The sequence below is a fragment of the Antedon mediterranea genome, chromosome 9 (genome assembly GCF_964355755.1).
Source record: "Antedon mediterranea chromosome 9, ecAntMedi1.1, whole genome shotgun sequence".
NCBI classification, from domain to species: domain Eukaryota; kingdom Metazoa; phylum Echinodermata; class Crinoidea; order Comatulida; family Antedonidae; genus Antedon; species Antedon mediterranea.
The window spans coordinates 20,856,675-20,873,208 of NC_092678.1; the positions used below are offsets into that span (position 1 = coordinate 20,856,675).

Genomic DNA, 16,534 nt, shown 5'->3' on the forward strand with positions numbered 1-16,534 from the left:
AGAATAACAGTTTTAGTTTTAGTTTAGTATTTAAGTTTAAATGTACACCGTTCTTTAGTTATCAATTGTATTATAGTGGCGTTTCATAAATTATTCAATAAATTCACTACTTATAAAATGATTGGTTATTATTTTATTTACAGATTTTAACAAAAATTTGATTATATTAATTTATTAGTAGTTGGGCTATTCTAGACCTTTTACATATTTACTTTTGTTTCCTCGTGGGTGACTCAATATATTAGGTATTGCATCCAAACAATGGTGGAAACCATCTTTGCCGATAGCAATTCCTGTATTTCAGCTATTTAAAAACAAAAAATCCCTGTTACGAGGAGAAATGCAATTGTTGTCTGTTCATTTTGAACACTACATGAATTAATAAATATTGGTATTTATTACATTCAAATGAATATAACTTTTTACATTACATTATCTAACCAAGCAAACCTATTTTATTTTATTCGAAAATTTGCAAACTATTGGGATAACCCCTTACTGCCATGGCCTAGTACTGTACTTTAGTATTCCTTTATTCCTGTCAGGAGACCGATAAACTGGTCCTACTTGTCTATCGGAGTATTGTACAATTACTTTAAAGAAATTGTATTAAGACAGTGTTTATGAACATGCTAATTAGATCATAGAACAGTGTTGAGTTTATCAAGAGCTGCAGTAACACATATCAAGGCGAATTTACACAGACGAGCGGTAACGGTAATTGGAAAACCGCGTGCGTGTCCCACGTATAGAATAATGTCTGAGCGGGTTTCCGCTTTACCGCTAGTCGTAAATGGACCTTTATTAGTTTCTCTTTCATTACATGGCGGTGCTGAACATGTCGGACCGTGTGTAGTCCGTATAGTGTCCCTGAATTAAATTCAAACCATTCTTTTCAACTTTCCAACATTCTTTCTTATGTTTTCTTAAACTATCCGTTCTTCCGCTTAGTTTAGTATGGATTTGATGTCCTCTGATTGTTAGTGTTCCCCGTTGTTCTTCATCTTGCACAGTTTTAGGATGAACTTTGACATCAACAGTTGCGTGCTCAAATTGCCCTGAAAAAAAATACCATTAATTTTATTTAAACTTTATGAATGAGCATGCTCAGAACAGGTATAACGGTATTAAACTTTGCCCTTACCCATAAGTCCATGTAGTCCGTCCGAGAAACCTCTAGCGTCTTCCATGTAAATGCCAAAGTACGCCGATGGTGAATCTTTTGGAACATGACGTCGTACAACAAAGTTGACTCCAGTAGCCAATGTGACATTTGCCTTTTCACCCTTGACCTCTACTGTAACACCATTTATCGTTATTTTTCGAGATTTTCGCCATTTTAGTTGGATCGCATTGTTGATTATTATCTCGTTTGGACTTATTAGAATGTCTGAGTATTTAGCTGTTGGGTCATTAGGAGGATCTTTCACAAATGCTATTTGACCAAAATAGGTCTTTCTTTGCTTGTCACTTTTAACGTTTTCCTCACCAACTATAAGTCCGTTAACAAAAATACCTAAAAAGAAAGCAAACTTTGATTAATTTATTCGGAAATTTCAAAAGCCATCTTTACGAATTTTTAAGAACTAGGCCTAAATCAATGGTTTAAAGCAAACATCAATCATTTTAATAGTGTTATTTTTATCTGCGCAATTTGAAATTGCGCAAGTCATGAATCAAGATGTCTTTTAAAGACTAGCCCGAATTCAGTCAAACTTAGTTTAGTTATTTCATATAAAAATAATAATGTAGGCCTACATACCTTTAGCAGGATCAGCGATTAAATTAAATACGTCATCCGGGTCACCGTTTATGTCAAAACATACACTGACATTGCTCCTAGGAACATGTACAACAAAATGTGGATCATTGTCACCTATTAAAAACAAATCAATAATAAATTAATAATAAATGTTTTAAATACAACAGTACAATACTGTTAGTTATTATTATTCAAGGTAGTTTTATTTTCTGTGAAGTTAAATTTGTTTAATGCAGTGAATTATGGGAAAATGGAATAACTTTAATTTTAAAAATAATTGTGGTTGAAGCTTCTACAACCTTGCTTTTGTTAAATTAATATTGCTACTATTGTCATTTAAGTGATCATTTCGGAGAAATAAGTGGTGGTTGACAGAAAATTTGTAGGCCTAGATGGTAACATGGTATCTTTAGGATTGCATGATATAGGTCTACTTACACCAAGATCTTCCGCTTCTGCTATTTTCACATGTTTTGTAAAGGGGTGGTCTAGGCTGCAAATCTCCATACCCTCTCTCAACAATTCTCATAACTTTATCCTGGTCGCTGTCTTGCTTCACGTGATAGAACGTAAAGTTGTTAGATGTGAGGAAGTTGTATCTTTCTGCTCTTGACGTTATTTCTCTTCTTGTGAAAGTTCCAGCTCCTTGTTCTTCAAGATACGATTCAAATAATTCTAGTAAGGTGTAGTAAGCCCAGGCACGAGACATCATGTCGTCCGGGTAGCGAGCGTTGTACTGGAACTCATCTGGTGGTCTCTAGTTAACATAAAAAAGATTGTATTAGATTATCAATTATAACTTTAATAGGAAACGTTCTTCGTGAGCTTCTTTATCTCTACCTATATTTTCTACAAATTGTGTTTCTGCTTTATTGTCTATAGATATTCAGCTCAAGTTAACTTGTGTCCAAACAATTGGTGAATATTTCTACTAGATAGTGGTGCAAATATTGACCAACCTTTGCGTCAGCTCTTGCTTCAAAGTCAGTGTCCCGACTGATGGTCTTAATTCTGGATATAAGAATATCTCTTTGACGGAATTCATTTAGTCGACCAACCACCACAATCTCCGATCCATTGAAGTAATTCTTGAAAACTCTTGTACTCAGATCAGCAGCAATGCCATCAAGGTAGAACACCTGGATGTCGTACAGTAATGGCGTCGCGACCTCATCATAAAATCCTTCAAGTAATTCCACAGCATTAGAAGAAGCCGGGATACTTCTTGCGATACCGTAACTCGTCAGAGCTAGTCGATTCAAGAAGTCCATATCGACATCATTTCCAAAACCCAGACAGAAAATCGAATACTCTGGTTGTCCTCTTCCGGCGTCTTCGACATTTTTGATGATCGTTTCCAACACAATCTCACCTTGTGTTGGTGTGCCATCAGTGAGAAGAATCAGAAGACCAAGAACATCTTCATTTTGTGTTCTTTGTTCGTTCTCTTTACGAAGCTGGTTAATTCCATCAAGAACAGCTCTGTTTAAATTTGTACCTACAAGATAATGTCATATTATTAAAAACAATACTATAACTTGTCTACAAGCAGTGGCAGTGGCGGGGAACAAATAGGAGAGTTGTTGATTTGCTCTTCTTTTTTTGAGAGAAATAATAATTAATTATGTACAACTGAGAAATCATGTTTGTACGAACTATGACCTTACCATCAAGTGGTTTCAAATCCTCCACGAATCTCTGCGCATCTTGGACATTCTGTTGTGTCGCATCCACCATGTCCGTTCGGAATGGCATCACTGTGTTGGAGAATGCAAGTATATTAAACCGATCGTTTGGTCGGACATCATTTAGAATGGTAGTAAAGGCTTTTTTCACTTGTTGGAGCTTAAGACCGTTCATCGAATCACTGACATCAATAACGAATACGACGTTTTTCCGAAGAGCTTGGAGAATGTTTGGCGAAAAGTGATGGATGAAGTAGTCATTGTAAAGCTGGAAAACGAATAGGGATATGTAATGTAAGCAATGCTAGTTGTTCTTTCGGGTTTCTTTTATTATAAATTATTAGATCATGCCAATGTATAATTTATCCAAAGAGGAAGAAATTATTAGCAGTAGGTTGCAGTTACACGACTGTAAGCAAGTATGTAAGTTACTGTATACAAACCTGTATATCACCACCGTCATTATTATGTACGACGTCATATTCTACGACAAACTCGCCTTTAATTCCTGTGTTACTGTAGGCAGATTGTTCTTTTTCACTTGGACTGAACTTTACCGAGGTGACTGTAGATCGCTCTTGAGTAATGGTTCCCGGTAGGTTCCTACGCTGAGGAACAGTTTGACTGCTTGTGAACATAATACTGGCATCAGTGAAACGTATACCAGCAGGCTCAGCGATCCGCACGTCGATGTTTAAATCTTCTACTAACTAAACACAAAAATCACCAGTTGTTAAGGTATAGGAAAATACTGGTTGGTGGTGATGGGCACAAATACGTTTATCGTATGAGAATATGAGGTTAATGAAGATGATCGATAAAGAGAGAATCAGTAGGTTTGGATTTGATCACGAGATTTGATTGTATGTTAATGATGACAATGACGACAACCAGCTCTTACCTCTCCTGGATAAAGTTTAATCACTTCTGCATATTTCCCTTTCGATCTTCTTAGTAGACGTTCGTACGTCACTTGGAATTGAGCTCTTCCATTTCCATTTATAGGTACAGATACTACCAGCGTCTTTGATCCTCCCCTATAAAGCAAAATCAGCTTTTGCTCATACAAGTTGCTATATTACCTACCTAAGTATGGTATAAGCCATTACTAGTCGGTCAAGACACTGAAGGACTAGATTGTTAGGAAATATCGTAACCACATATCTTCTGCCCTGTACTTTATATTTTTGGTTCTTTTGAACTTTACTTACCAATGTTCTACAAAACCTCCATTGCCATTTATATCTAATGGTCCTTGGTCAGTATTGGGGAAAGTAGACATGTCAAACGCGTCACTCGAGTACGTTGAACCGTCAATATCCCTACAAAAGTTAAGATAAAATATATCACAATGACCGTGTGTACTTTACTATTATGTATGTTTTTTATAACTAAATTAATAGAGTTAGCAACATTTTCAATCTTCATGCTGAAGCTTGAGAATACTGTATATAGTTAGGCATAATCATTTGTCGTTCGTTCATTCAGTCAGTCAGTCATACCGACTGGTTAGGGCCTACAGTTTTCTTTAGTTGTCGTTTGGAAATTCTAGGCCTAGACCTGCCCAGCACTCTGGTGTTACTTACATCCTAAACGCTGAGATGACGGCATCACCAGGCATGTCAAACCGGAATACCACTCTACCCTTACGTGCGCTCAAATTATCAAACAGCTTAAATGCTTCTGTGATCGAGTACCGGGCTCCAATTGTACACTTGATGGTAAACTGACGTAGGTCAATTCCATCCTAGATAAAAAAAAATTTAAAAATAAATAATAATACAAATTACATGATAATGCACTGGTATAAAATAGGTTGTGCTCAAAAGGATTGGCATAAATTATCGTTTAAATGCGTATAAAGAAGTATTTATAGAGGGGTCATGTCACTTACTGATTCTTTTAATATAATCCCTGATGGGATAGCTGGCGGTGAGTCAGTAACTGAAAAAAAAATTACACAAAATAATTATTTGTATACTCATTTTTTAAAGAAACAAGACCAACTTTGGACTATAAATAACAAAATAGTGTATGGCATTTGAACTAAATCTTTCTCAGCCTTTGTACTATACTGCTGCTGTATAGAAATTGACCTCTGAATTACTTGAAGGTTGTATTTGAACGTGTCTTCAAGTAGTTTTTCAACGGTTAGATGGAAATAGCGTTTATCAAGCAACTGGCTTATGGAAACTAATTACGAAATATTCTTTGAATCTACGTTCAGTGAGTATAATAGTACTTACCAACAGTAGGTTTATAGTCTTTCACAAGAGTATTATACAAAGCAAAGTCATCACTGCTAAACGTCACGAGTGGATGAGACAGAGAGCCATCATTTATTTTCTTCTGTGACGTCGGATCGACGAACACAAGAGGTGTCAGTGGCGTAAAGAACTTGTATTTCTGCGCAACGTCTATGATTTCTGCTGCAATCGTCGGATCGTCTGTCCTTGCGTAACGATCCAAGAGGTGTCTGACTCGTAAATAAGCCCATATCCTTTCAACAACATCATTTGGAACGTACTGCGAGTTCATCTCTGGTGAAGGATTCTGGGAAACAATGTTGTTGATAATGTTATTTTTTAGACATTAGTTTTCATGTGTATTTTTTTTATATCTAGAGAGTACTTTAGACAAATCGAGTTCTAAAGATATACTTATTTTTAAAGAATGTTTCTCTTTATATTATTAAGTGTTATGAATTTCGAACATTTATGGCTGTGTGTTGTCACTACCAATGTTGCCATATGTAGTCTATATATATATATTTAAATAAAACGTTATGCTTACTCTAATTGATGTATCAGCTTGGAATGTTCTCAATCGTCCCGTATCTGATCGTCCAGTTACTGTTCCTCTTAAAACACCAGACGCGTCATCTGTCAACTTCCCTGCAGACGGTATCTCTGACCCTTCAAAGTACGGATACGTCATGACTGCTGTGAGTGAATCCGGGTCAATTTTGTCGCTTGAATATTGGAAATTCGTATCCATCAGCAACGCTGCTGATATTTCTCCATATAAGTCTTCAAGGCGTTTCGCAGCATCATCATCTACGTAAATTTTAGTAGCACGACCGCTATTCTGTGCAGCTAGTCTCACCAGAAACTCAAAATCGGCATCAGGGCCAAAACTGACTGCGTACAAAGAATGCGCACTGTTGATACCGTTTGTTACCTGCTGGACGAGCTGATCAGTGTCTGTGATGCCGACGCTGGGCTTACCGTCCGTGAATACTACGATCATTGAGTAGATTTCGTCATCATTTCCAGATACATCACGTGCACCTCGGTCAAGAACTTCATCAGCCTTAGTCAACGCCGAGAACAGATTTGTATCTAGAAAGTAATATCCATGTGTTTTACCTTAACCTCTTTGCATATTGTTTAAAAATTAAACTTTGTTTATTTCATAATATATACAATAGCTTTAAAAAGAAGTAACACCTACCTCCTCCATCTGTCAACCTGTTAATAAAATTCTTTGCATCAACTTTGTTGTTTGTGTAAGCTTCTGCCAATCCTCTCGGACGCCATGCTTTTGGTTGATCGGCGAAACTAATAACATTGAATCTGTCGTTTCGTCCCAGATCGTCAATGACTGACTTTACAGCTTCTTTAGTCTGTCGTAGCTTCTCACCTAACCCCATCGATGCGCTTGTATCAATCACGAACACAACGTGTTTGGCCACTTCTCTCAGTCCATTTGGAGAAAAGTAGTGAACGAAATAGCCATCTTTAGCCTGTACAAGTGTAACTACTTTAATGGCAATCTTCATAGTACAGTACAGTAGTATAAAACCTATGCCTATTCTGATAGTCATTCATAATTAATAGGCTTTTAAACAATGCGAAATAACTCCTAGGGAAATAATTTGTGTTCGCTGGTGTAAATGATTGTAACGATTGTAAACTAAGAGGAATTTGAACTTTGACCTACCTCCATGTAACCGCCAGAAGTATCATGCTCTACGTCATACCTCACTACTATGTCTCCTTTGATTCCACCCGAGTTGTCAATGTGATTATTTTGTTTGTCGACGGTGAAGTCGTAAACTAACTGTCTGGCTGTAGATCCTCTACGCGTCAATTCATTGGTCAATACAATATCTTCTCCATCCTCTACATGGTTATCAAACTTGGCGTCTATTGAGTCTATTTCCTGAGGTTCTGTTACGTATATGGCAGTTCGAAGATCACGAACAATCTGAAAATGATACGTGTCGCATTTAAACATACATGTTGGTTGTTGAATGAGTCAGCAGGCGCACTGGAACATATAGCGATACAGCACTGCCACACACAGCCACTACTTAAAATAGGCCTTCTAGTGGGCCTACTAGTTGCAAAATCTTCAACTGGTTGAAGGCGACAAGGATTATTGAAGCCCTTCTATAGCTCTAGTGGGGGAATAAGTCCTCATGGATAACGGCTTATACATGAAGGTTCTGTGTACACACACATTGCTTGGTAATACTTTAGGCCTAATTGTTCTCCCAATTTAACCTCTATTATTGCTGAACTAAACAAACATGTCCGGTTCATTTTACAATTAACACAAATGTAAAATAATTCCTACCTGTCTTGGATATAGATTAAGTCGATATTCAAATAGTCCATCAGTGCGCTCAAGTAGTTGTTCGTACGTAATTTCAAACGTAATTGGGACATCTGGTGGTGCCAGCGCTGATACTGACACGGTCTCCATTGTAGGAATCCTAAAGAATAGCGAACATGTTAATTTATCTACACACAGGACATAAGTTATGTATAGAGTATTTGCTAGAATTCTATCTGGTCGGTCGACACTATACGAATGTATACATCATCAGCCATTCCTTTAGCAGAGACGTAGTTCCATATGCTTTGCTTGAAATATTTTTTGAAATATATATTTATACTGGGTAACCTCTTCAGTCAAAGACTGGTCTCCCAGAGGGCCCAGTTGGTGATCAGTGGCTGTGATGTACTAATACACCGGGGTAACCCCCTACTCGTCTCGAAAGATGTACTAGGTTCTTTAAAGTGCACACGAGCTAGATGTGTACACTGGACCTACGGTTTATAGTCCTTATACGAGAAGACTCGTTCTACCACCAGAACCATGGAGTGAGTGAGCCTCGAACCCCTGCCGATGTTATGGCTACGTAATTACGGTTCCACTGTCTTAACCGCTCGGCCACTCACTCACTTGACTCACTCGCTCGCTTGAGATATCTTACTTAAATAGACCGAGATTGAGCTTCAGAGTACTGCCTGCCCTGGATCTCTTCTTAACTAGTAATTCTATACATGCAATACATAGACATCGAGAAAGTAAAAGTAACATTGACTATTTTACATAGAAAGATACAAATGACCTCTTACCATCTGGGTATTCTGCCTTTAGCATCAAGAACAATTTTCTTAGAGTTGTCATCATGCACAATTGTCGTGTCATACGTTTTTCCTCGGCTCGTACTGTAATTGAAGAAAGTATACACACGATTATCAATTAGTTTATTGGTGTTTGTCTTCGTGCCTTCCATGCCTATCACCTATGGCGTGCGAACGCTGCCATAAATGCCATAATACTTACGCAATAACGTTGGTGACAAATGCGTATCTTGGAATCTGGAAGCTGAACCGAAGATTAACATTGCCTTGGTTCTCGTGCACGAGTCGAGCGGTAATTTCTGTACGTGCATATCTTAGAGCAATTTGTGTTTCAATATCGATCAATTCTATGTCAACTCCTTCCTGGGTCTGAAAAATAGCATTTTTGTATATATTCCTTAATACATATTTGTGTTAGAATTGTGAATTAATTTTAAAATTATAATAAGAAAATATTGAATATTTACCTCGACACCACCTAAAACCGGTTCATCTGAAAAAAAAACCCAACAAATCATGTCATTAACAGGATACAAACACAATGTAGCCTTTTAAACAGTCATAATAATTACGAACGTTTTTATATAGAGTTTTGTTTTGTATTAATTACCTTCTCTTACACAAAACTCAGACTCGGCTCCGAGTTTATCCTTCTCTGCCGTGTTATATCTTGAGCCAACCAACTCCCATCCAAATCCATCGGGCACTTTTGATTGGCCTTTATTGTTGATGAAATTGAATGACGTCACAGGAGTAAGAAGGTTGTAACGTTGGGATAGATCAAACGCACTTTTAAGATACAGTTCCCGTTCTTTCTCATCTTCTGTTATCTCAAGGTTTCTTAGTGTTTCCTCTAACGTATGGATTGCCCAAGACCGTTCTACAAAGTCTCGAGGTACGTGTCGAGTAGAGCTTGGAGGATTCTATAAAAGGGAAATGAATTATATCAATAAGTATACTTCGTCTGAATATGACGTCACATATTCCATCGGCCTTCGATATTAAAGTGTGACGACAGTGCAGACGATATATTGCCAAAATAATTATTTGGAGGAAGTTTGAATAGAAAATGTTGAAATACTTACAGCTATATTCAACCTTTCTTCCATTGTGACGTCACCAACACCAGTAGATCCTGTTGCGCTAACACGAACAGGAATTTCTGTCAATTGTGAGTCAGCTAAGAGACCAGCCACCGACAGCTCGGATCCGTTGAAAAAGTTCTGAAATTGAGTTTGTGTAAGCGTTGCAAGATCCACACTATTCTCCAAGTATGATATGGATACGTCACGAAGAAGAGGAGTAGAAACTTCATCGTAGACTCCTTTGAGCTGCGATGGCACATCCACACCGTCGAAGATTCTTCTAGCTATGCCTTTATTTGCTAAAGCGATTCTTGTTAAGAAAGGAAAATCCACGTCGGAATCGCGCTTTCCAAAGCCTAGGGTGATTATGGAACAGTCGTTTTGGTTCTCTGTTCTTGTGTTTTGAAGGATAGTTCTTGGATTGGTTTCGCCAATAGTTGCCGTTCCATCAGTGAGCAAAAACAGGATGCAGACCGACGTACGCCTACCTCCAGCAGCGTTGTTCAGTAACTTCAGTCCTTCCACCAAAGCGCCATTTATATTCGTACCTGCAAGAAATATGCATATTATAGTTTTAAGTTTTGTTTTGGACTTATTTACCATAATATGAACACCACTGATGACATCTTGTTGGATATAGAAACTATTAATGATACTTACTAGCAACACTTTCAAGATTTTCCACATGTATCTTGGCCCTGTCAATGTTTGGTTGGTTTGCTTCTAGGAGTCTATTTTCTTCCCAGAGCTCCACTGTTGTGGAGAAGGTTAATATGTTAAAATGGTCGGTAACACTAAGATCATCAAGAATTGTCTTTAATGCCATCTTTGTTTGATCAAGTTTTCTTCCATACATCGAAGCACTGACGTCGAATGCAAAGACAACATCCTTTGGTAAAGCTTGCAGTCCGCTCGGAGAGAAGTAATGTACAAAGAAATCATCGGACACCTTGAAAATACGAATAATATAATTATAAATGTTTAAACGATAACATTTTGGCCACAACCAGTTTGAATAGGCCTAGTATCTTGGAACATACCATTATATCGCCAGGGCTAGCAGCTTCATGCTCTACGTCGTATGTCAAGACAAATACACCATACATCCCCACATCTTGGTTGAACGCCTGCTGCTCGGACTTAGAAGGACTGTATTTAAAACTAGCTCTAGTATTCTGATTGTTCTTCTTAGTGATATACTGTGACAGAAATACCCGATTGACGTCATCTCCTAAAATGGAGTCTATGGCTGTATTCTGGCTGTTGAGAGTTTCTCTCCCACCATAAAATACCGACGAGAATAGAGATAAGTCAGATGATCGTGCGGCCGCTGACGTCGAGTAGTTAAAGAACCCAGCGTTTATATAAGAAATACCCTGCGCTTCGGTTACTTGAATATCAATGCCGAAATCTGACACGACCTTTAAAAAATACAGTGGAATCAACATAAATATCAACGTATTAAGTCTGCATATATGACGTAATGATGTTTTCCAGTTTATAATACAGTATGTATATTGTCGATTAATTTGATTGCATATAAAAATACTCACATGTCCAGGTTTCACGCTTATTACCAAAGAGTAACTTCCACGAACTCTCTTCAATATTTCTTGGTACGTTACTGTATATGTTACATGTCCTCTTGGTCTCAGGTAAACAGCGGTTGTGAAATTGTTCCAAAGGGGATCACTAAAATTATTAAAAGAACAATGTTATTGGCTGGTTTAATTGACTTTTTCTTGTGTGAAAATGTGAGATTCTATTAATTATCAATTAATCTATTTTTCTAAGGATTTTAATTACTTTTACTTTTACATTGCTTTTCTTCTTTTTTTTGGATTTTTTTTGTTCTATTATTTTTTAATTGAATAATTTGCAGGCGACATTTTATTGGTGGTTTTTTCTGTCGAGAAATAATACTGTGGTTGTCAATATTTCCTTGATACTTACACACCTTGATTAAAGCTCTAACACTATCAAACTTTATTTGACAAACAAAATGTGATACATACATATAAAAATGTATGCCCATATATGGACACGATGACGTCAACAAGCTTGGCTACTTACGCATCAGGTGGCACATCTCCAGAAGCACTGAAAGTGTACTGATCTGAGTTCTCGCATCGATCCCTAACCTCGCCATAGTATGTCTCATCGTCTCCATCAACAACCCTACAAAACACGAACAAATCATGAAACTAGAAGAGCAATCAGAGAGCGTAAACTTCTGCTTAGGAATATGAACATTTTATCACCTGTTCCCATACAGCTATTAAACCATTATTTAAAATCTTATGAAAATCGGGCAATAACTTTTTGATTAATAATGCTAACACTGAATTGATCACAACCTCTCGCTATTCTGACGGAGATAAATATACTATGCATAAGATACGGTACTTTTTTCATGTAGAGTCAATGACAAAATGGAAAATTATGTTCTTACACTGTGAACTCTGTAACATACGCACTATCTGGAAATTCAAGTGGAAAGGTGATTCTTTCGGAGCTGTCGCCTTTATTTGTTATTCTGCATACGATTCTTGTGCTAGCAAATCTCATAGCAACTTTAGATTCAATATCTAGGAGTTGTACTTCACGAATTCTTCCTGCATTCTAACGACAAGTATATTACAATTTGAATGATTACCGGTAGTATGTGTAGTGAAAATTATTATTATGGTCATTATCTCTTTATTTATATTATCTTTTGACCTCATTTTATTCGAATTTTCCAATAAAATTTATAAAAAAAATACTTTGGAAAAAAAGAAGAAAGGTTTTCTTACATCATCGGCTTGTCGTCTTTGTCTTGATCGAAACGATTTTAATCCCTGTAATTAAATGGAATTTAAAGTTTTAATAAAAGATGAAAATTAAATTGTTGTTATTACGATGACTAGTGACACTATTCCCAAGAAACTGGCAGAAATACGACAAATACAGATAGAGGGCGCGCTATTTAAAATTTGGCCCATGTTGAAGATATAGATAACTCGAGATTTTAATAATCGTTGTGACGTCAGTAATATACATTTTTTAAAGATGTATTGAATCAACAGGTATGTAGGTATATAGCTATTAAAATTCGGCACGATAACTGTTGACATTATTGTGAAAACAAACAAAACAAGTAATAATACAATATGGGTTGGAATTAAGATTTTAATCTACATATATCTAACCTGAAATCTACTTTTAGCTAGCGTGCTGCTACAGAAGAATCAAGCATTGTAATAATCTGTATCTTAAGCTCTGTCTACACTATCAAAACATGTGATGTGCCTATATATGGACATGATGATGTCATATCACTACCATATTTGGACATATCACTTCCATATTTGGACTAGTTTGATAGTGTAGACAGATCTTAACCAGGTTTATCTGCATGGTTAATGAAGAAAAACAATCTTTATAGAATCAGAATTCACACGGATTCACACTACAGATAAAACGTGTGTGCATTCAAATATAATATTTTGATCGTTAACGAACAGTATCGTTTATTATAATACTTAGTGTATTCACAGACTACAACTAAGCTAATGAAATGTAGGCCGTTGCAGTGACAAAGAATAAAAACCGAGAATTACTGCTGACAGCAATTTATCAGATGCATCCTTGTATATGTTATAGTGCGAAATCATTTTGATCACCAAAGGTTTCAGTTTAATATTATTTTCAGTTTCAGTTTCATTAATTTTATTCATTAAAAACAAAAATATCATTAACAAATATAGAATAAAATACATTAAAGCCGATTTTCCACTAGGCGAATTTGTTCGCGCGAATCGAACGCGCCAGCTTGTACGCATGTGTATTCATGTTTACATCTTCCAAATCCTTCTCGACGCATGCGTATTAGCTGACGCCTTCGATTCGCGCAAACAAATTCGCCTAGTAGTGGAAAATCGGCTTTAAAGCAACAAAAAGCCAAAAGCTCGTACGTGGTTGATGACCTAAAACTAAACAAAAACATAAATACAGTTAATTATGCAATAATATGAATCTTGTTACAAAATACATAAGAAAAGGTTACAATAGAATCAGGCAGAACTTAAGATGTATACTTATTAATTATATTCAACTTTTATTATATTTACTTAAACATTTAATAATATTTGATGTTGTAATTTGTAATTCTTATTGTAAGCTGAGGTAATCCATCTCCTTCTTTTGTTAAATTCCCCATGAAAGATGAATAAACATATATACTGATACAAGGGAGTGAAATTATCACTCTGCTCTTATTCCCTGCTGATACTGATATAATTTGTTAAAGTGTATGACTAAAAATCATTCAATTTGTTAAATATTTCTGTAAATTAAAATTTAAACTAGAAAAAACGCACAAGTTTGCATTTTAATATTGGTAGGCCTAAAAAACAGGCACAATTGTAAGCCTATAAACGGAAGATTTAATTACGATACCGACAACAAACTGGTAACAACCCTTTAAAAACTTAGTTGTGATTTATTATAGGGCCTAAACGTTTTAAAAAAGGAATAGTACTACTAAAGTGAGAAAAAGAAACCAAATACTTTAGTATGTAGGTTTTTAACCCTTTCATTGAGTAGGTTGGTTGTCACCGAGTCTCTAGAAAAGCCACAATAATACAACCAGCCTAGCATACAAAAAGCGAATAATCTCTTGAATACCATTGGTGTGAATTAAACGAGTAATTTGTATAGCATACCGCGCCGCTCCCCGCGCGTGAGTGTTTACTTAATATCCACAAGTCAAGGGCATGTAAACAATTTAACCTGAAAAATTATGATTCATTAACACTTTCATATGATTTCCATTCGTTGAATAACTTTCTTTAATTTTTAGTTTGTCCTGTGGCACTGACAGGAGATGAATGCTCGCGTTTTAATAGCTAATAACTAACATCAAGTGACCGATGTGCGTGTTAGTGGTACTACCTTGAAAACAAAACAAATTTGACTTTTGATACATTTGTTTTGCCTAGTATTCTAAATGAAAAATACTAAGAGTGTGTGTATCTTCTGAGGAATAATCAGAAATAATAATTTTTAGAAGGGATATATATATTTGTTACAGGGGTGTACTCTGTCATCATAGGTGGCCAAACAAGGACCGAATATGATTTTGGGGAGATGTCGAATCTTCCAATTGATATCTACAATAACCGTTGTACATAGAAACGCTTCATGTGCGTAAGCCTAATTGGTATCATAATCTTTTGCAAAACTTATATGGCCTACTTGATGCTTTCTAAGAAAACTATATTTTCAAAGGGAAGATTGAACCCGGAACTGTCTCCCTGCCATGATTCCAAGACAAAGTCACAACATGAAAGAATAATCTATTGTCTGTTAAGAATCACAGCACTTCAGGCGGGCATTGTCAATCACAGTTGACTATTCATCATTGAAGGAATGTAAATTGACATTTGGTATATACTTCCGATCATTGTATATACCTTTAATAGTACAGTACATGCTTGAACTACTGTATAACGCAAGAGGCCTACGTCACCATATCAAGGAGGAGCTGTTGTAGAGTGATCTCAGACAATTCACGAGGTGTGTCTTATAAGATGTCATGTTTTTACTTTGGTGCATGCTGTGGTCCTCCTTAAATTACCAGAATAAGAGACTATACAGATCCCTGTTATCATCACTCTTTTGTAGTTTTGAATCGAACAAACCGTGGTGAAAAGTTTATGGTTAACGCTTAAAATAATAGGAATTTTAATTTAGTCCAACCAAGGCTATACCAAGGGTTAACGTTATCATATACTCGTTTCATTGAAGAGGGTTAAGTTAAAATCCCATAAGCCAAACTTTTTAAACGAAAAATAATTTTGGCCTTGAGCTGATTCTATGATACTCAAGTTAAGATGGCTGTTTATGGTTAAAAGTACATTTTTAGGCTGTCTCTAATTCTCTAAACTAGACTTATCTCTTACCTCGTCAGCTTCCTGTCGGACAACAGCTCCGTAACCACAGACGAAGAAGACGACGGTAAATATTAATACTCGCAACCCTCCTTTACCCATGTCTCTCCGTATTCTGTCGTATTCTTGTACCACTATATCTCCTATTAAAATCCACTCTCAATCGCTTATTTTAAAAGAAGCTTCGATTTAGTTCTAACGCCAGTCTTTACTTTACTAACGTATTATGTGTACTCGACTCTCCCTAACAATTGGATTTTGTTCTAAAATCTGGTTCCGCTTGCCTGAAGATTATATACTTTTCTCGAAAAGAATACACTATGTGGGTTCAATGCTTTTTAAAGTGCTCTTTGTTATGTTAATCTTCTTCTTTGTCAATAGACTTCTTTTCTACTTGTTTGGTTTCTGTGTCAATTTATAAAACGAAAGAAAAAATATTCAGAATTTAGCTAGATATGTTTAGTACTATAGCTTAACTAATCGCTAGGCTTGCCAGTTTAAAATAAAAAGGACAGTGACTATATATTATGTATGCATTAGGCGATGGTAGTTAGCGGGGAAGATTCCAGTTTTCCAACTTTTAAGCTTAGGAAGCAAACTTTAATAAACAGTTAACGTGGTTCCCAAATCATATTTGCGCGACACATGCTGATGTGAAGGAAATTGGAGTTTAAACGTCACGACGCGTCGT

At 36.3% G+C, this 16,534-nt stretch overlaps 1 protein-coding gene across 1 annotated transcript; it reads right to left on the reverse strand.

Moving 5' to 3' along the window:
• Positions 1–15: 15 nt before the first annotated feature.
• On the reverse strand, positions 16–16,102 carry LOC140059262 (uncharacterized). Its single transcript, XM_072105129.1, has 28 exons — positions 15,856–16,102; positions 12,706–12,750; positions 12,363–12,532; positions 11,984–12,088; positions 11,464–11,602; positions 10,951–11,331; positions 10,571–10,859; positions 9,911–10,458; positions 9,436–9,748; positions 9,293–9,318; positions 9,028–9,194; positions 8,817–8,909; positions 8,029–8,167; positions 7,390–7,656; positions 6,901–7,192; positions 6,241–6,788; positions 5,694–6,000; positions 5,342–5,391; positions 5,034–5,194; positions 4,659–4,769; positions 4,349–4,484; positions 3,891–4,157; positions 3,430–3,715; positions 2,722–3,260; positions 2,201–2,519; positions 1,763–1,876; positions 1,145–1,516; positions 16–1,058 (listed from the first exon to the last, which is right to left on the reverse strand). Exons 1-28 carry the CDS (start codon positions 15,943–15,945, stop codon positions 820–822), a joined length of 6,513 nt encoding a protein of 2,170 aa, XP_071961230.1. The 5' UTR covers positions 15,946–16,102; the 3' UTR covers positions 16–819.
• Between the last annotated feature and the right edge of the window lie 432 nt (positions 16,103–16,534).